At 40.2% G+C, this 21,208-nt stretch overlaps 1 protein-coding gene across 7 annotated transcripts in view; it reads left to right on the forward strand.

Moving 5' to 3' along the window:
* The window catches only part of PLEKHH1 (pleckstrin homology, MyTH4 and FERM domain containing H1), a 55,405-nt gene that overhangs the window by 29,341 nt on the left and 4,856 nt on the right, over nucleotides 1-21,208 (forward strand). For 6 of the 7 annotated variants that reach the window (XR_010721907.1, XM_066188257.1, XM_066188260.1 and 3 more), the window contains exons 9-26: nucleotides 418-506; nucleotides 1,012-1,162; nucleotides 2,221-2,360; nucleotides 3,029-3,139; nucleotides 3,707-3,793; nucleotides 4,779-4,940; nucleotides 5,894-5,974; nucleotides 6,897-7,076; nucleotides 7,208-7,316; nucleotides 8,197-8,309; nucleotides 8,998-9,174; nucleotides 9,958-10,055; nucleotides 12,566-12,743; nucleotides 13,153-13,308; nucleotides 15,889-15,989; nucleotides 17,735-17,876; nucleotides 18,753-18,895; nucleotides 19,808-19,937. Coding sequence is in view for 6 of the 7 variants with exons in the window: in XM_066188257.1 (XP_066044354.1) it covers nucleotides 418-506; nucleotides 1,012-1,162; nucleotides 2,221-2,360; nucleotides 3,029-3,139; nucleotides 3,707-3,793; nucleotides 4,779-4,940; nucleotides 5,894-5,974; nucleotides 6,897-7,076; nucleotides 7,208-7,316; nucleotides 8,197-8,309; nucleotides 8,998-9,174; nucleotides 9,958-10,055; nucleotides 12,566-12,743; nucleotides 13,153-13,308; nucleotides 15,889-15,989; nucleotides 17,735-17,876; nucleotides 18,753-18,895; nucleotides 19,808-19,937 (2,348 nt within the window). In the remaining variant the exon portion in view is untranslated. The remainder of the gene's footprint in view (nucleotides 1-417; nucleotides 507-1,011; nucleotides 1,163-2,220; nucleotides 2,361-3,028; nucleotides 3,140-3,706; nucleotides 3,794-4,778; nucleotides 4,941-5,893; nucleotides 5,975-6,896; nucleotides 7,077-7,207; nucleotides 7,317-8,196; nucleotides 8,310-8,997; nucleotides 9,175-9,957; nucleotides 10,056-12,565; nucleotides 12,744-13,152; nucleotides 13,309-15,888; nucleotides 15,990-17,734; nucleotides 17,877-18,752; nucleotides 18,896-19,807; nucleotides 19,938-21,208) is intronic. The other variant, XM_066188263.1, reaches the window with a different exon arrangement.

A 21,208-nucleotide genomic window follows, 5' to 3' on the forward strand; every position in this document is an offset into this window, starting at 1 on the left:
GGGGATGGGTGGTGTTGGGCTGTTTGTGCCTCTACATTCAGAGACATCTTCAAGGATTCCATTATCTCCTCCATCAGTTTTGCAGCCAGTCTTCTGCCTCTGCATGGCTGTGGCCTGTTTTTAGTCTTCTCATTCACCATCACCTTTTCCTGTTAGGGCTTTTTTCTGTTTGTAGAGGGTACACCAGATTGCGTTGTACCATGGGGAGCACAGGGTGGGTAAGGTGTCTTACAGGCTAAATGGAGTGAACATTGCAGCTCTCTCTAGAAATTGTATGGAATTAATAGCACATCCCCTGACCTTTCTGAAGCCAGACTGTCCAGGATGGCAATTCTCTGTGTGCTTCTCCATTAAAACCTCCTCCTTTTCACCAGTTTGTATTATTTGCTCTCTTGCTTTTTCTCTGAATTTCCCCAGTTTCCAATTTCTCGTGTTCAACTTCTGGGCCATTTACCTATCTCATCTACAGAAATGTCACGGTGCCAGTCTACACAACACTGAAGGGGGTAAGGAGTTCCCTTACTTTTCCTGTTGTGGAAAGCATGGTCCAGGGATGCTAGTAATTTGAGACAAAACAGGATGGAACTGTGCAGTGAAGGAAAGAAAATTAAAGAATGTCAGGAAGTACTGGACATCAAAAGAATATGGGAAGAGTAGCAAATGTTAAATATATTCAAGAACACAGAACATTGCAACAGGTTTTGGTCCAGGAAGTTGCAGTGTGCACTATGAAACCTAGAGGTGACAGTGGGTGTAGCCTAATGAAAGAAATGGAACACAAGGCTCGTGGAAGAGTAGGAGGGTGTAACCAGAGGAGACTCAAACAGATCAGATTAGAGAGTCTACTTGGAAGTTTTCAGACTAGAAGGGGAGGAACTGAGGACCCTGGGGCAGAAATAGGCAAGGCAGTGTGGAAATGTAGGGTGTGGGTTGCTCTGTCTCCTGACTGGGGAGGGGTTGTCCTGGGGAAACTCTTCTCTCACATGCTAACCATCCAGGTCTGTTTTCCAGAAAGCCACACAGATCAGCAATGTGCCTTTCTTAGATGAGTCTTCAGGCTCTGATGATGACTGTGGCTCCCATGCCAGCTTCAGGACTTCTACTGCTGGATCTGAGAACAGGAAAGCTAGCATGCCAGGCAGCCCTCGTGCCGTGAAGAGAGGTAAAGGGGGATTTTTAAAGTGGGATATTGCTACTGATCAGCATGAACTCTGTCATCAGGGCCAAGATGCCCTGAACAGCATCATCAGTGACACGCAAATGCTCAGCCAGAATGATGCTAACAAGGAACTCTCCCAGAATGTGTGCAGACATCAACAGTAGCAACAGTAGAAACCTGTTCTTGTAGATGGTTTTTACTGCTGATAGTTTTCCATTCAGGCAATTGCTAGAGTAAGATTATGGGAAGGATTGCCCTCCCAAATTCATCATGTATCCAGTCATCCATACCTTTGCTGTGACTTCTCATTGGAGGCAAGTTAGTACTAACACAGTACAGAAAATGCTTTTTTATCTTTGTCATTAACTGATAATTTCTTGACCAGTAAGTACATCTCACCTGTCTTTGAAAGACATCAGGTACTTTGAGTTCTGATTAGGACTAATTTTCTTGCCTAGGCCTAACTGGTTGTTGAATGGAATTTTTGTTACCAAGGAGACAACATGAAATACAACTCTGTTTTAGAGACAACCAAATTTTGTTGGTTTTCTCTGAAATAGAGTCATATTTCATGTAGTCTTAACTTCTGTTGTGGTGCGTTGGCAGATGTGGCTGTGCATTGTCATGTACCTGTGGTAAAAGATTCACAGAAAGCAAAGCCCATTGCTAGTGAAGAAGCCTTTTCTTTAGCTGAAATCAGAGGGGGTTGAGACTTTATAATGGATGTTTCGAGTCAAAAACAAGCTGTCTCTCCTTCAAATGACAAGTCCGTTGATTTTTTTTTTTGTATATGTATTTTCATCTGTTTTTATTCAGCAATAAATTTATTTCACTGTCAGTATCCAAAACTCACTTTTCACTACTTGTCTTCCCAGGGAAATAAAAAAAGGCCTCACAAGTCACATTAGTGGGGTTTGGGTTTCCAAAGTCTGATCTGATTTATACTTCTTGAACCAAAAAGAAGCCTTAATGGTGAATGCAGAAACTTTTTTGGAGTGTACAATATTCAGTGCATGCTTTTGTCTAGACATGACTCTAATTCCTTCCTTTATTTTGAACAGGTGTATCTGTGTCCTCACTGAGCTCTGAGAGTGACTATGCCATCCCTCCTGATGCCTACTCCTTGGATGGTGACTATTCAGAGCCAGAACATAAACTACAGCGAACATCTTCCTATTCCACTGATGGTGGAATCTGCACTGTAAGTCTTGCACTGTAACTGCTATGTTTCCCTTGCAAAGGGGTGCAAACAGAGCCTGGCCTTAAAAAAAGAAAAGTGTAGCTACAGGATATTGAATAAGCCCCCTGCAAAATGGTGCTCTGACTGGGCTATTGATCCATCTGATTGGTATCAAAAGACACAATCTGGTGCTTCAGAAAAGGTGCAATTTCTGTTATGTGGTTGGGTAAAAGTATAAGCATCAAGGGCTCTGTTCTTTCCTGATGACCTGTATTGGTTTCCTGTAGTTGTATTCTACTTTAATGATGGCCTTACACTTTTGAGACAAAATAAATTTGAAAGTTCATAAGAAGGAAGGAGAAAGGAAAGAAACCTCAAACAGGCAGCATTGAAGTCTGTATCCTTCAATGTAAGAGATCAAACAGACAAGGAACAGGAGCCTAATCATGGTGTAGAGACAGCCTTCACTTTTATTTGGAAAATCAGTGCCTCAGTATGAAGAGAAGTAAGTTTACAGTGCATCAAACAATCAGTGATTGTTGATCTTTGATGATCTTGGATGGCTGTTACTAAAAAAAGCAGAAAATTATGGGAGATGCAGCAAATGTCTGGGCTTGATTTCACCACACTTTCATTTGTATTTTGAGAAGTGCAAGATGACCTCCTCTCCTCTTTGCTCTGTCCTCCAGGAGCCCATGGAGAAATCAGGCTACTTGCTGAAAATGGGCAGCCAGGTAAAGACATGGAAAAGACGATGGTTTGTTCTCAGAAACAGACAAATCATGTACTACAAGTCCCCGGTAAGTCACTGGGACATATTTCTTCCCCTCTAGAGGCACAGAGAAATTTAATATACTGAAAAAACACTTTTGGTTAGACATGTCACTGTTTTGAAAAGCATTACAAACATTAGAGAGATTCACTGCATACATCAAACGAAGAACAAAGTTATTATTAATAAACTTGTCACTTAACAAGTATCTGGCTGAATCTTGAAAACTTCCAAAGGTGGAAATTCAGCCACCATCTTGGTATCTATTGTGTGTTGTACTGCCTTCCCACCTAGAAAGGGTTTGGTTTGTTGGTGTTTGTTCGGGCTTGCTTTTGTTTTATTAATCATAATGTCCAATCTGAACTCCGTAAGACAGTATTTATTATCACTGCCCTTGTTATATTGTCTGCCACTATTGAGGAGGCTTTTGCAATGGGATCACGCAGTCTCATATTTCACCTGGCAACCTTAGGCTGTCCTTTCCAGCTCATGAATGCAGACTCCAACCTGCACGTGCATATTATGCTGTATTTAAGTAATCTAAGACCTGTCTGAGGTTTCCTACTGAGAAAGTGGTTTGCTTTTCTCTCCTCAGAGTGATGTTATCCGCAAACCACAAGGGCAGCTGGAGCTGAATTCTTCATGTCAAATTGTCAGGGGTGAAGGGTCCCAAACATTCCAGGTAGGCGTTGCTTTTTTATCCTGCACATAACCATACACTCAGCAGCTGGGTGAGGGAGCACTTAATTCAGACTGAATGTTACTGTGTGTCTCAACTGATATGAGCTAACTTTATCTGGTCTCTGTTTCCTGGCACAAAACAGGCAGTTAGTCTAAATAATAATGAGGAAAGAGATAAATTGTAACCCAAATACACCCTTTTGAAACTGAAAGAAATTTGTATTTATTTTTGTCCTGTTTTACATCGTAACACTCTCCTCTTTTTTGCAGGAGTTAGAGCTTGAAATCTATGGGGGGAAATGATTCTTACAACAATTAAAACCAGCTAGTACCTAGGATCTTTCTGAGAGACTTCTCTCACAAGATCTCAAGCCTGACTTCACAAGCTTGGAGGATCTAAAGAAACATCTGAATAGTTTGATTCCTTTTGGAATTTGACTTCTAAAGTATTAGAAGTTAGCCCATCACTGGGTTCACTTTTAAGTCATTATTGACCTAATTAGAAAGGCAGCATTAAAGTTTCTTTCATACTTTGAAAGGTACATGGCCTAGCTTGTGAGATACCTTCTGCTCTTACGGAACTGAAGTTGCTAAGGCCTAATACTGTTAGATTTGTAGTGTCTTTCCCCTCAGTCACAGGGTAGTGAAGGCAAAATACAATACAAAATGAAGGCAGCAAAACTCCACATTTATGTAGTCACCTTTGAAATGAAAAACTAGCAGCAGCACTGAGAAACAAGAAAGAATGAGAGAGGACACAAAGCCACAGTATCCAACAGAAACAGCAAGAAAGCTTATGAGAATTTGATTCATCTTTGGTTTTTTTCACTTGGACTTTGAGGATTATTAGCACCTTTTTTCTTACTCTCAAAAAAATCTCTCCTGAATGACCAAAAAAAAATCTGTATGGGATAAAGAAACTCAGCAACTGAAGAAAAGATTTTTAGGTGTGCAGCTTTGTAATTTGTCACTCCTTTTCCTTCCAGCTTGTGACAGAAAAGAGAACCTACTTCCTGACCGCAGACTCTCCCAACATCCTGGAGGAATGGATTCATGTCCTGCAGAGTATTCTGAGAGTACAAGTGAGCGGTCCTGTTGGTGTTCCTCACAGTGATGCTAAACCTACTGTGAAAGGCTGGCTCACCAAGGTAAAATAATATTTCATACTTTATGTTTAGCTCAGAAATGACAGTGTACCATCTTCTTGGTTTGCACAGCAAATGTGAGGAATAAATTAGTAGTTTAATACTCTCTAAGAGTAGAGAACAAAGGAAAAGTGGCTGTGGATTTCTGTATTTCAGAGTGAAACATTTATATAAGTGATAAGGGATGGGACAAACAAGGTTACTGAAAGGTACTGACTGTCAAGTAGTAAGTAATAACAAATACCTAGTTTATGTATGCTTTTTTTCAGCAGAATTCACAGCATGTCATAGTAAAAAAACCAACACTGTTGAATGTCACATTTAATTGATCTTTAACTTGGCGATATAGGAGAGTTTAAAAACAATGGCTTGCATGGTTGCAGGTTAGCATTTAGTTCTGTCCTAACAGACTGTAGGTACATTAGTACAAAGTACAATGGCTGAAAATTCTTATTCTTTATGTCATTACCATAGATTACTTTGACATCCAAGTTACTGTGAATATTTTAATACAATTCTTGTCAGGTTCTAAGATGGCTAAAGACAACCTGCATCTGAAGGTTATTCATCTGCAATAGGAAACAGCTGTCTAGACTATAGGTTGACTGATCTTTTCTTGCTGAAATGAACTGATTTGTTTTTATAATCTTTAAAAGGTTATCCTTAATATTGTATTTCAGTATACAGAATTTATAAATTGTTACGAATGAGTAAAATACTTCACAAAATCTTAGACCCATTCTCATAAGCACCCATGTCCCATATACTTGGGTGGGATGGACTTGCCTGTTTCTGAAGGGGTGCCCTGTATTTTTTGAGAGGAGTTGATATTAGCATAAAACAAATAATATATGCAAAGTTTTAAGGGAGAGTTGAATTGAAAAGTGAAGTCCTAGAAAGTCATTCTGGCAATACTGCTGATACTAAAAACATGGATGTGTTTGTCCTCCTTACAGGTCAAGCATGGTCACTCCAAGCTGGTCTGGTGTGCACTGATTGGAAAAACTTTCTACTACTATCGAAATCCTGAAGATAAAGTAATTTCTTTTTCTCCTTTTATTCCTGGACCATCCTTTCCCATTTCTTACAAATTTTTCTTTACTATTACTGCTACTGTGTCTCAGGTCTCTTTCTTGGTTGTACTTCTCTTCTAACAGCACCTGTTCCACAGAGAGAATCAGTATTTTCCCTGATTTTATTTTTTTAAGCTTAAATGACAGCAGACTTAAAAGGCAAGTGATTGCTCCTTCTCAGATCACTCTGTATCTTGTTCCTCACTTTCTCCATTTGGTCTTGTGTAGCCTTCTGAGCAGACTTTTGTACAGCAGCTGATAGATCCTGCATTATTGTCATGGAAACAGATAGCATCAACATTCTGGGAAGAGGGAGACGATCAGTATAATGTACTTCCATTTCTGGACACCTTGCCCAATAGTCCATTACTTTGTCTTGGTGATGTCAAACCCCAAGTTTTGGAATATCAAAAAGTACTGTGACTCATATTTGGGATTGACCTCCAGAATTAGCACCGCAGATATACCCTCTTTTGTCTGAATCTAACTACTTACGAAATTTAAAAGTATTTCTTTTCCAGTAGCAAGCAGAAAGTCTGACCAGGGTCAGAAAACAGTGGCTCAAGATCCTGAGCAACTGACCCTCAAGAGTAATGGGAAGAAAGCAGTATCTTTAGGGAAAAAAATACCTTTTTATTTGCACAGTCTCATTCTGACCTGTAGGTGCTTTTCCAAGAAAAATAAAAGTAGTGAACCACTTTGTAAGTCATGTCTGAATGAAGAGATTCTCTAGAAGTGTAAGGTTATGTTAGCTCAGCATTGAATTATTTATTCCTTCCATTTTACAGAGTTGTCAGCATTTTTGCTTGGCTTTTGTTTCCTAGTGTTCCCTGTCCATACTGGGAGATGAGTTACATTTATCTAATGTGCTTCTGCTCCTCATTAGTGTCCTTTAGGGCATCTGCCTCTGCGTGAGTCCAAGGTGGAAGAAGTAGACCGTTCCTGTGACTCTGATGAAGATTATGAAACCACAGGTGGAGGACTTCTCTCATCCCACTGTACATTGGTGATTCACCCACAGGACCAGAGTCCTACGTATTTACTTATTCGCACCAAACAGGAGAAGGTATAAAAAGCTGTCTTTTTTTGGGGAGCATGAGTCTTTTGGTAACAATGAGCTAATGGGTCATAAAGGCTTAACCTGTTTGTAGAATACAGGTCTGAATTGACCCATCCTGTTCTCATCCCTATGCCTAGAACACCTGGCTGTACCATCTGACCGTTGCAGCTGGCAGCAGCAATGCCACAGTGGGCACGTCTTACGAACAACTCATTGGAAAGCTATTGGATGCAGAGGGAGACCCTAGTAAGTAAGGACCAAAAACTCTTCCATGGTAACAAAGCATAAGGAAGAATAATTTCAATTCCCAGTTTAATCCAGTCAAAGGTTAGGGGATTCTCAGTACTACATCATACGGTATAGTGTCCTTCTCCCCTTGTTCTCAGACAAGTCCATCATATTGTCACATCATTTATCAAAGCCTCTGAAATGTCTCTAACAGTAATTCAAATTAAAATAAAGAACTGGTGCTTTAATTTTTTCCTGTCTTTGTTGGTCTTGATTTTCCTTTCCTGGAAATCTTGACCATACAAACATGTGCTCTTTTCTCTAAATACACTCAAACACACTTGCCTTCCTATCTGTTTCTCTGTCTGCACATATAAACCCTTACACATACATCCATGCTCATCTTTGATACCTGCTCATGCATTTATGTTTATGCAACATGTTCTCAAATATGCTCCAATATGTATTAACATTTGCATTCATACCTTTTTCTTGCACATATTCTGGACCCATATGTGAACCTTTCTTCCTGTTGAATAGTGACTTACACTAACAAAGACCCCCATTGCAGGCAGCTGCCCAGGCAGGGTTTGTGTCTCTGCTTTGAGCACGCAGCTGAGCAGCTTCTCACCAGAATCCAGCTGATGAGAAGCTCTGATATAGCAGGACTGAGGATGCCAATATTTCTTTCTGCTGATGACTAATGCTGCTGGTGACTCCTTATCCATGGTGGGCTTTGCTGAAATCAGTGAAGTGTCACCAAAGATAATGTGGCCTAGTGCAGTGCTGCTTCCTCAGGTGCTTTGCCATGTCAGCAAGGCTCCTTGTCAACATGGACACTTGTTTTCTCTCTCTCCTGTTTCTGACACTGCATATTTTTGCCCATATGCTACCTCAGATTCTCCTCTGTGGAAGCATCCTATGTTGTGCTACAGTAAAGATGGATTGCACACATCCCTCACTACGCTGCCATCAGAGGCTCTACAGACTGAAGCCCTGAAACTTTTTAAGGTATTTAAAGGGACATTGCATGGTTCTCAGTTATTTTGCTCTGTTGTTGGGGCAGTAACATTGTTTGGTCATGTTGTACAACGTTTACTGCCACAATGGGTTGCTTTAGACAGGCCTGCTGATTCATTTAGTTACAAGAGAACTGTTGGATTTTAACTGTCATTCATTCTTTGGAGGTTTAACTTTTCTTGTGCAGAGTCTGGGTTTAGGAGTAATGCTCCCCACAGACTTTGTGTTTCAAAGGTAGCTTTGTCTTCCTCTTTCCTCTCCAATAGTTGGATTGAAGGAAACAGAAACAATTCACTGGCAAACTCACTTGTGTTAGTAAGACCAGTGGAGAAGAAGCCAGTGGAGTTTACATTTTTGCACTCTCCAAGTGTAAGATCAGGAATGAGACTGGACAGTGTGAACAAGGTAAAACACAGGCATGGAAGGCAGGAAGCACATTTTCCCCTCAATTCTCTTGCTGACTTATAAGTTCCTTAGACCGGGGGAGGTTGAGTAAATTTTCTAGTTGCCATAACTAAGGAAGGAGGAATAGGAATTAAGTATTGACTCTCTTCCCTCCTCTCAGGGCTATTTATTAACTGTCTATTAGTTAATAAATACATCTCGTGAACCTGGCCTGGAAAGTACCAGAGTAAAGTATCTGTATTTGTGGCATTGACTAACTTCTGCCGTTTCACAGTCCTGTCAGCTGTTCATCAATGTTCCTGTGGAGGCGTCCTCTATTGATTACCATGTGTCACTTGCCCAGACAGCACTGCAGGTGTGCTTGACACATACCGAGCTGCAGAATGAAATTTACTGTCAGCTTGTTAAACAGACCAGCTGCCGACAGCCCCAGAACCACTCAGTCATTCAGGTCAGTTCCTCTTTATTTAGTGCCACTCTGCAAAAGCTTTCCATTTAATCCCATGTTTTTAATTAGTAGCTATGGGACTGGTTCTCCTAAAATAGTGCTTGTGCTGAAGGTGTACTGGGAGAAAGAGAATCTCAGCACTGATCTGCAAAGAAGAGCACTAAGAATACAACCACTTAAAAAAATAAATTTTAGTTTAAATGTAACTGTTTACCACTTGCAAATGGTCTTTCAGACATGGTATTAATTTTTTTTTTTTGCATTTTATATAATCAACTGCATACAAGTCATGAATATTACTATTAAACATGAAATCTGAATCTTGTACTGTAATTGTTGGGTAAATAAAATTAATGAGTTACAGCATTAATGTACATATGCAATTACAATATTCCCAGCTCAAATGAAACATTAAAAGCAGGTTGAATAATAATGGATCTAATTTGAAATAAAATCTCCCAGTGCTTTTCTTGGTTGTGATTTTCAGTTACATAGTATTCATTTAAGTCTCAATTGTTGACTCAGTTGTGGTTACACTAAAATTTTCAGAAGTCAGAATTTTCAGTTGTAGCCAATCATATAGAACTCTTTTCAGAGTCCAGAGAGAGATGCTGAAGAGCAGTCTGTCTGACCATTGCTGCCCTCAGAAAGATTTTCAATTATACATCCAAAAAGGGTCGCTCCAAAAAGCACTAGTCACCATCCATCATTTTGGCTGTAGTATTCTGTGGAAGACAGCAGGTAAGAAGTACAGAACAAGAGTGATATCCAGTTTTGTGTTGACAGTGCTGGCAGCTCCTGGCTTTATGTGCTCCTCTATTCCTGCCCCAACATCACTTCCTCTGGTACATCAAACAGCACTTGCAGCGACATGCAGACCCCAGGTAAGGACTGCAACAGCATTTCATTCTGCTCAGCTGCCTCTTGCACCCACTACAGATAAAGAGGGAAGCAATTCTGGAACACATGCCTACAAATATATATTGAGAGGGAGGACAGAAGGTTTCCCAGTAGTATAAAGCTGTGCCCCTTCAACCTTTCACATTAATTTGTCACGTAGATGAGGCTAATTCACAAAACTGAGTGACCTGTACTAGCAAAAGAACTTTATAGATATAACTGGAGCTACATTGGGAAGTTTTTTTGCTTATACAGCTCCTTTCTTTTATTGATGGAAAGACAGACCAAAGTAATTACTTGGAATGAATTATGCAAATTTTAGCTGATTATGTTCTACTGTCAGGTTAGCTGGCAAAGTGGCAGAACAAAAGTGAGGCATAAAACATCTCAGGGAACTGTAAAAAGTTAGGAAAAGCTAACAAACCTGAAACATATGCTAGTACTGTTTTCTCTTATCTCTTTGGTGTGTAACTACGGTTACAGCAAGAAATTGTTCTCCATTGTTCATGCTGTGCTCTGTTTGTTTCCATGGAGACCTGGTCTTCAGTGTATCTCACTGTGTCCTTAGTGGGGAGGTCACAGCTAGAGATGTCTAGTTGTCTGCTGCAAAAATACATTTGTTAAGACAAAGTAAAAAAGTACAGAATCCTTTCAAACAAATATTCACATTCAATTAATAAGCCTAAATCTGCCATGGAACTCAAGCTAAAAGTCTCCTGGCACTGCAAAGAAAATGTGTACTTCTATCAAGTATTTTTTTTTCTTAACTGTTGCCTCACATTTGCTATTTCTTCTCAAAAGCAAAAATACAGTTATTGGGCACTACTCAGTGTTCAGGTTCTCTCTCCATTTGCTAAGACAACATATCAGGGATCTTTTGTCTAGTACTTAGAACCATCTCTTCAAACTTGTGCATTACCATTACAGGCCCATTCAGGTCACTAGTGGAGCTGCTCTACTGTTGGAGACTTGAATTTCAAAAGGATTTGCTGGGCCATGTGAAACTGATTTATTACATCAGTTTCAAGCTCTTCTGTGCTGATGGTCTGCCCAAAAGCACCTTTGTGAACAAATATACTCCAAGGAGAAACAAAGAGGAAGTTTATTTATATGATCCAGCTATGAAACAATTATTAGGGCTAGAAAAAAACCCAGAAATTACATGAAATTTTGCCTGTGTTCACCTGTAGTTTAGCTGAGATTTGGAGCAGTTGCTAAATGGGATGCAGCATGGCTCCTCCCTAGCTCTAGGAACACTTACCTGTCTTTGCGTGGAGCAGATACAGCTGTTTCTTGACCAGTTAAGTAGATATACTTCTCCTGTTTCACACAGCAAGCAAGGCCCTAGAATGTTTACACTGCATAACGCCTATGGTCAAGATCTATTCTAGGTATTAAAAGATCTTAATTAGAAAAATTATAGTTCTTAATTCTAGGTATTGTTTTTTTGTGAGAGGTGAACTCAGCGTATATATCCAGTCTCTAAGAGAAGAAGAAAAGTGGGGCAGAGTTCTAAGTGAGAAGTCACGGGGCTCAGGAGCATCTGGACACCAGACATAACAGCTTCTTGATGAAGCAAGATTATCTATTTGAATATTGTCCAAGCTCATTACAGGGGAGGTGAGCAATATATTGCTACAGTGAAAAGCCAGAACTCCTGACTTCCATGTTGCTTGTAGGGATTTCACTGGAGATTTAATCACATACTGAGCTCCTGAAGGCATCTTGAATGGAATTATTTGACTCTGCAAAGTGATAGCACAGTTGCAAATCCATATAAATCCTTCAATTTCAGAACTTACTGAGTATATACATTCTTAACATCTTTGTGCAAGGTGCAGTTGACCATTCCTGCTTGACTTTAGAGACACTCCTATCTTTTTGATGCTGTTCAATGGAGCACTCTCTTCAGTAGACAGTAAACTGATCATCTTGGTAACTATCCCTATCCTGTACTGATCTGTCAACAAATCTAAGCTTTCTTGGAATCTCTGTCAAGTCTCTTGGTTGGCAGATAGGGTTAATGGAAACCTAAAATTTGTACAATCATGTAAATTAATAAACACAGCTTGTAATGCATTAATCTCACAGGATTATACAACTCAGTATTTACCAGGATTTGACATGATAGTAACTAAATTCCACTGGCATGACAGCAAGTTTGAGGGTGAATTGATCTTGACTTGACAGATACTATGATGGCAACAGGGTACAGAAAAGGATATGTGTCCAGTCCACATAGAAGCAGGGAATACTCTGGTGTCTCCTAAAGAGTCTATTGTCTGCCTTAGTTTTGCAGGTTCTTGGAGCTCAGGTTTATGTTGTAACTTTTCACTTGAGCTGTTAGTCTGTTGAGATGAAGAGTGTATCCCCACAGAGACATTTCTTTGCTTGAGCAAAAGCCTGAGGGAGGAATGCCTTGTGATGGCCTGGGAAATGGAAGAGGACATGGCACTTGGAGCACGTTTGTGATTCCCTGCCCCTCTTTGCCTAGGAGTGAGATAGGCAAGTATGCCATCTACTGCCAGAGATCAGTAGAGCGCACCGTGCAGGCTGGAGAGAGGGAAGCCAAGCCCTCCCGGATGGAGATCGTGTCCATCCTGCTGAGGAATCCCTACCACCACTCACTCCCCTTCAGCATCCCCGTGCACTTCATGAATGGAACATACCAGGTGAGCCACCACAGCTGCCTTTCTTCTGGGCACTGGAGGACTGCACCATAACCTGCCTCCTTCATGTGGGAGGGTGGCACCATGGTATTTATACTTATCCGGTATTGGGAGATAAACACTGCTTTTCCTCCTTGCTGTTTTAGCTTGATTTTCCAAGAAAGTGAAAGGAATTCACCCCTAGCTCTACAGATCTTCGGAAGAAAAGGTAGCTGAGAAAAAGGGAGAGGTGTTGGAAGTGTCTCAATATGGGAAAGAATGTGATATGAAGGGAAGACAGTACACAAGTGTTGTCACTGGAGCTGAGAGTTAATCCTGTGATGCTAATTCATAGGAAACCACCTTCGTTAGTTGTGATACCCATCAATGGTCACAATTCTTGTATCTTCAGTTAAGTCCTCTTTCTTTGCAGGTTGTAGGTTTTGATGGTTCCTCAACAGTCGATGAATTCATCCAGAGACTGAACCAGGAAACAGGAATGAAGAAGCCATCCCATATGGGATTTTCTCTGTTCACAGATGATCCTTCTGGCAAGAATTTGGAACACTGTTTGCCTGGCAATATGAAGGTATTTATTTTTCTCCTCTGCTACCTTTAGTATACATCTTTGAAGGACTTCTGAAAGGTTAATAAATCTTTCTTAATGAATTAAGATCAAATAAGCTTGGATATTGTCTATCTAGATTAATATTCACAGATGAGATATTAATTCCTGCACTTGGGTCACAACAACCCCATGCAGCTCTACAGGCTGGGGGAAGAGTGGCTGGAAAGCTGCTCAGAGAAAAAAGATCTGAGGATTTTGGTCAACAGTCATCTGAACGTGATCTGGAAGTGTGCCCAGGTGGCCAAGAAGGCCAATGACATCCTGGCCTGTATCAGAAATAGTGTGGCCAGCAGGACCAGGGAAGAGGCTGTCTCCCTGTGCTCTGCACTGGTTTTGGGCCCCTCACAATAAAAAAGACATTGAGGTGCTGGAGCAGGTCCAGAGAAGGGCAATGGATCCGGTGAAGGATCTAGAGAATAAGTCTGATGAGGAGCAGCTGAAGGAGCTGAGGTTCTTCAGTCTGGAGGAGGCTCAGTGGGACCTTAATTGCTCTCTACAATTGCCTGAAATGAGCCTGTAGCCAGGTGGGAGTATGTTTCTTCTCCCAAGTAACAAATGACAGGACAAGAGGAAGCAGCCCAGAGTTGCTTCAGGGAAGGTTTAGATTGCCTATTAGGCAAAATTACTTCACTGAATCAATTTCTCAAGCATTGGAACAGGCTGCCCAGGGAAGTGGTGGAGTCACTGCCCCCTGGAGGTATTTAAAAGATCTGTAGATGTGTCACTTAGGGACATGGTTTAGTGGTAGACTTGGCAGTGCTGGTTTGATGATTAGGCTTGCTGATCTTAAAGGTTTTTTTCAAACTAAATGATTCTCTGATTCTATAATTAGCTAGCCTAATCTGATATAGTTCTTAATAGAAAGATCTATTTTAGTAGGTGATAAATTGGTCCATTTTTTAAAAGTCTAACTCAGATTTTAGAACATACTAAAGTTTAATTTGTCTTGACTACAAAATTGAAACATGACTGAGCTAGCCAGCATGATCAGATATCGCAACTGACATCAAATGTGACACTCCTAATTGAGACAAATTTATGTTACGCTGTGAGTCTTTTGGCATGTCTGTATAAATTCCATCTGTTGGATTATGAAGTATCTCCTTGCTATCTCCAGATAACTCAGGCTTTCACTGTTGATAAGCATACTTAAGGCAGAAAGCTCTACTGAGTGTGGCTACATTTTAAGAAAGAGTGTAGTGCCTCAGATCAAGGAAAAAGAAAGCAGATAAAGTGTTAACACCTGTGACTTTCATTGGAGATTTTTACCCATGCGGCAGCTGAATGACTGCCTTAATTGAGCAGGCTGGCTGCCATGAATGAGACCCATGAATTTTGGTACAAATCTGGTAGAATAATTTGTCATACAGCCTTAATGGAGGAATAGTTGTAGTGGCAACTTTGAAGAGGTCCTGATACCTATAGGGAACTTAAGCAATCAATTTTACAGACTGTAAAACTTCACATCAAGCAACAGAGGGAGAAGATACCAATAACTTTGAAATAGAGGGTTTGAAAGGAAGCTACAACAGTGCAAATCATATCGTTTGTTTTCATGGCCTGATACAAATCAGGTAATCTGGAGCTTTACTGGTAATTGGACCATCTGGAGAGATGAGGTATCAGAGTAAACAAAGGAGCTTGAGACAATCAAAGGCATCACTTTGCCTTGGCAAGTAAATCATAACCAGTAAATCTCAGTAGCTTAAGAGAGGTTTAGAGATCTGATTATGTATTTCATGTGGCTTCTTACATTCATATTCCTTTCACTGAGATACCATCAGAAGAGAAGTAGAGGCCTTCATTAGACCACTTGTAAAATGACTAGAATAACCAGGAGGAGCTGAATGGAAAACAAAACAAAACAAAACAAAAACCCAACCATGTAATTATGAGAAATATGTCTGAGTTACAAAGTTGGAATCTAGGACCAAACATTCCCAAATTTGGACCTTCACATCCAAGGGTTTGACACAGCCATGCACATTCTGCTGCTGTTCAGAGGATATGGTAGTGCTTTAGTTTGGCTCAGGAGGGTACTTTTGAAGTAAACCTACCAATCATTCCTATTAACCATGCTTTGACTCACATTAACAAGTAACCTGAGAGCATGAAATTGATTCCTTTTACATGAAACATAAACTGGATGATGTCATCCAACATAGTAGTGGGCTTTCAGGTCACTCAGTCGGACTACTAGTGTGGGCATGGAGACTTAGGAACGGGTCTTTCTCTGTGCACATCTGTTCCTCCTGAGCTTTGCCACTTGCTAACATCAACATAGCCACGAGAGTTACTACCAAATCAGAATTCATATGTCCCCCTGCAGGTTAGGGCTGGAGTTTTCAGTTTGAATGCTTTAATTTTTACGTACTGTGCAACAGAAAACGGATGTGTTTTGTCACTTTGAACTGGGTTTATTCTGATCCAGTCTGTTTCTTTATCTTCTCTGTTTCACAATATTTTATTCACTTACTTTCCTCTCAAGCCTTGGCTATATATTTCACCTCAGTTTGTGTCTTCTCCCTCCTTTTTTTGAAGATCTGTGATGTCATTTCTAAATGGGAACAAGCCTTAAAAGAATTGCATCCTGGGAAATATGAAGGTGGCACAAGAATTGTAAAGTTGACCTATAAGAACAGGTACTGTCCTCTGTTGGGCGGCCTTACTACTGCTGTTAATTAAACATTCTAGACTGCATGTATCTGTGTAGATGACCGGTAACTTGTAGTATTATTGGTGCCAAAACTATTTTAGCTAAGAAGCAGTTAAATTCAACAGGAGATGTGATGGCTTTTGTCTGTTACATTTAGAAAAGCATATGGCCTAGGGGTAAAACCCAAACCACTTTGCAATAGCAGAATAGACTTAAAATGAGTTAATAGCTAGCTGTAGCACAATAAGGCATCCTTGGCACAATTTCATTTGCCTAGATCCTAAAACATAATTGAAGAATGTGTGTTAGGTGAGAGGAAGAGACACCTAGAGGAAAAATCACTGGTGAAAACAAGTATGCAGAAACTTGCAATTAGCTGAACAATCACAAAGATAAAAATGATACAAGAACAATGTTCTAAATCACGAGCTGTAGAAGAGCTATGTAGTAGCAGTGTCCAAACTTTATAAAGAAAGAAATGTTAAAAGTTAGATGATGAAAGATGGTAAAGAAGGGAAGTACAACACAAAGATCTAAATCAAAAATTGTATTGAGTTAATAAGTTACAATACAGATAGGAATTCTGAGTTACAGTAAATCAAGACCTGTATGAGAACAAGGAATGAATTCTCTTTGCAAGAGAAACAAAGGCTTTCCCGAAATTGAACAGAGAGTTCAACATTGAACATATGAAGATTTTGTTGACTGTAATGGTGGAAACAAATTTCTGTCAGCTTTGTTAGTTGGTATAATAGAGGTGAAAGCAGAAGTTACTGCTTTTGACCCAGAAGGCTGTATGTGTTTCAGGAGTGAAACTGCAGCATTATTTTGTTGGGCTGGAATGTGCACAGGCTAGACAGCAAGGATGTTTTGATAAGGTCTTTCCAAGGCTGGACTGTTCTAACACCAAGGACTCTGATAAAACATTTGTAAGGTCAATATGGTTCTAATAGTGTAGTTAATCTCAAAGTGACATAAAAATAAATAAACTGGAATGAATATCTCATGTAGTGGAATTGTGGAATTTATAGCCATAGATGCAGCTTGAAATTAATATGTGAATTAGTTGCTGTGGACTTGTAAGTATGAGGAATGGTTCTGGGAATCATTCCCCAAGCTGGTGTTTTCAACCTCGACTAGTAATCTTGCTATACCATGTCAAAAAAAATTCCAAGTGTGAATGGAATGAAAAACAATAGGATGCTTTGATTCACAAACATATTTCCTTAAACAAAGTCTGCTAATTGGGTCTTCTATTTCCTGCTGAAGGAAACTCAAGCATTTTTTAATAAGTCTTTTTTAATAAGTGTAAGTGGTCAAATCCAAGCTGGTAAAGTCTACAAGGCTGCCTCGTAAAAGCTTATACATGTAGAGCAGAGATAGTTTCGTTTTCTGTGATAAGCAGAGAAGGCCATAATTTAAATATTGCCTGTCTGTGCTTGATGGGGATGAATGGACACTGATATAGCCTTGTCTAAAAGTGGTTGGCTTACAGAATTAAAATAGCTTGCAAAGCTAGAAAGCATGTTTTGAGCCTCCTTGCTCAAGTCTTGTTCATAAGGGAAGCACCTCAGCTTCCAAATCTGTCCAGTATCCCCTCAATGAAAAAAAAAAAAAAAAAAAACCCCAAAACAAAACACACTTTTATTTTGCCTCACCTTGATTCAAGTTCCCAGCTGTACTTTCAGTTCACAGTATTGTTTTACCTTCACAATCCTCTCTACTTTTTAGACTTTATTTTCGGAGCCAGGCCAAAGGTGAGACAGACCGTGAGCGGTTGCTACTGGCCTTCCAAGTGAGCAATGAAATAGCCAATGGAAGGTTTCCTGTTAATAAGGAATTAGCTCTGGAAATGGTGGCTCTAATGGCTCAGGTGAGTATGGCAGAAATCCTCTCTTTTGTCCTCCTTCAGCTGCACACTGTGTTTGACTAAGCAGCTCCCTTTTACATCAAAAGCACATCAAACATACATTGTGATGTGTCAAACAAACACACCATCAGATGTACCATGACAAACAGATTATAGTAGCATACATATGTTAGAACAACTTTTGTTGTAGGGAAATTTGCTCTAGCTGTGCCTCTCCTTTCCTTCTCAAGAAAAATACTGGAAAAAACAGAGTGAGGCTGGACTATCACCAGACCTGCTCCAATTAGTCCCTTAGCGGAAACATGGAAATAGTACCACCACTAGAATTTCATTAATACTAAAAACTTCCCCTCTTGCACTGCCAATACTCTCTTACTCAGGAAGAGCATCTTCTAAGATCCTCCATTAGGTCTCCAGGCTTGCATTTAGTATTTTACCACATAAAACACACGTTGCAGGTTGTGGGCATGATTAGCCATATTGTAGTTTTTTACTGACCTGAAACTGAGTGTTGTATTTGTTAAAGCTGGGGACATGGTCCATACTATTTACAAATATGCTGTTGTTTTAATCGGCCAATTGAAAATAAATCCCCAAAGCCTGGCAGTTTGAGGGATGTGTCTCCTCACAACAAATACCTGGCTGAGATCATGTTCCACTCTCTTAGATCAGTAGATAATTCCTTGGGCAATTGTGTCCTCAGTGGTTGCTCTTTTGTACACATTAACTGTGGTTAAAGCTGTAGACAACATTCTCCAGCCTGTGTCTTTGTGCATGACTAATAAACACAGTAGTTATCAGTATGGGAATTCATGGAACATTCTACTGCGTTAAAAACCTCACAGTTCTGTTGCACTATAAACTATAATCTTGTCTTAGGTAGAATATGGGGATTTGGATCGACCAGGATCTTCAAGTCCTGGGGGAACATCACAACTGAAAATGCAGCATCTTCTCCACCAGGTTTTAGATAAATTCTACCCCAAACACTACAAGCAAAACATTACTCCTGAACAGCTCAGGTAAGTTGTTGGTTCTTCAATATTTTGCACTGAAATCAGCTTTTACTTGCCAAATTGTCTTCACATTTAAGAAATTTCAAGGAGCCCTGTCAAGATTATTTGATGTAGAAACTCAAACAAAACAAAAGTGTCAGGAAAAGGTTCCCTTAAAGGAAAAAACAGTATAAAAAGACCCAAATAACTGACTAATTTTGCCATAGACAAGAAGTTTAGGCCTTTCACTTCCAAATTAGGCATCTCAGTTTTGACAAACTAACCCAAGCCTAAGACGAATTCTCTGGGTTTTTGTTTTACACTTCCCCTAAGTGTCAGTTGAGTCCAGATGCCTAAGATTTGCAATGAGCCATAAAGCCAGCTCATATGGGTTGCTTCAGGCCATGCAGTAATTCTGGTAGAACATATTTTGGCAGGGTTTTTTGATGTTCTGACTTAGAAATTGTCACACACGATACAGAAAGCTCAAGTGCAAAATTCAGATGTTGCCACGGATCTCAGATCTATCTGATTTAAAGTGAGAGAATGGTCTTCCTACACATCCTAACCTACTTATGGATGCAGTGGTGGAGCTACCACAATTACCTCCTTTTGGAAGCAAATTCCATCTGCATGTAGCAAGGTAACTGCCAAACCATCCCTAGTGAGCCAAATCAAGAGTGAGTTAATATATATTGCCACTCCATATAGAGCATCCTGCAGGCAAGGTGTGAGGAAGGTGAAAAAGTATGTGGAAGTAGAGAAAAGCTAAAATAAATTCAGGTTGTAGAACTGATAGTGCTAACATCCCTGTCTGTAAGTGCTGTGTAGAAGAGCCCTTTTGGAGTAAAGAGGTACATTTATTACCTGTTCTAATTTTACACCTTTCCTTGGAAGACATTAGTAAATAGTACTGTCTCGTGTCTTGGATTCCTAAAGGCGACTGACAGACAGGCTGGCGACAAAGTGGATGGTGCTGCAGGGGTGCTCTCCCCCAGAATGCATTCGGATTTATTTGACTGTGGCCCGGAAATGGCCTCTCTTTGGAACCAAAATATTTGCTGCTAAGGTAACTGGAGCACACTTTCTTCTGTTTCCAAGAGTGAATTATCTGAGCAGAGACATACCTCCAGTCTCTGGTAACATGGGTTGAAAATGCTTCTACTTCAGAAAGAGAAAAAACTGAACAACTCTGTTCTGAACAAGCAGCCCTGTACCATATAGGTTGAAAAAGAAGGAAGACAAGTATATTCTAACCACTAGGGGTTAGTAGTGTTCAGTAAATAAATACTGAAGGTTCCCTGGCTCTGTCAATTGATCATGATACAGAATACTACCTGTCTTTACAAGCCTTGCCAAAGCTTTCTCAAGCAGGAATTTTCCTGGATATCAAGACTGCAATGGTAGTTAAAAAATAACATTTACATACCACAGTGGGGGAGGAAGGGAAGAGTCCCCCCTACGTCACACCTGGCAGCTGATGCCATCTGTATTGAGAATGGGCTCTCTGCTTGACACAGAACTGGATGCTTTCCTTGCCACATGAGAGAGGCAAGCACTGCTAATGTCCTGTTGCAGAAACGAAAATGAAAGTGCACATTGGGTCAGCTACTAGCCCACAGGCATCAGTGGGAGAGTAAAGAAGAGCTGAAGGGAGTGGTTCTCCCAGTAGCTTGTACCATCCCTCACCCCATTCCAGGCTAGAGCTCTGTACCTGTTGCTCATGCCTGAACTGATGTCTTAGCACATAATGGCTGAGAAATCTTGTTTTGGCATTAACCATCTTCCCCATCCCAGCAGAAATTTCTGCCGTTGAAAGCTTGAGGGAGGTCTTCTTCATGGTTACATGTCTCTTGAAGTCAAAGCTGCTCTGGTTACAGAAAAAAATCTAATGATGAAATCTAATGACCTCCTGAGTAAATAAATATAAAAGAAGTTTTCAAAATACAGCTATTTCCACTGTCATGACTAAAAGAGGTTACTGTCAGAAGAGGTTACTGGTATTTGAGGTTACTGACAGAATATGTAATTGAGTATACTGAAGAATCAGAATATAGAATAGGTCCACCCACAGGTGAAATAATGTTGGTATTCCTGATGATTAACATATTTTATAACTTTTCAGCAGTTAAACAGCAAAGCCTATGGCATGAGCCATGTCATAGCAGATTCCCAGGAAAGATTTTATGTCATTAGCCGTAACATGTCATCTTCAACAGACAATTGATGCACATTTGCCATAAGATTCTGTAAGAAACAAAATGGCATTGATGTGATTGTAACTGGGTGCACTGATACAGAAACCAGCCGGTTTCACTGCCTCCCTGACAGACAGGAGCA

This window comes from Chamaea fasciata, unplaced genomic scaffold, assembly GCF_029207755.1.
Source record: "Chamaea fasciata isolate MVZ Bird 193981 ecotype frontalis unplaced genomic scaffold, bChaFas1.0.hap1 SCAF_7, whole genome shotgun sequence".
Taxonomy (NCBI): Eukaryota; Metazoa; Chordata; class Aves; order Passeriformes; family Sylviidae; genus Chamaea; species Chamaea fasciata.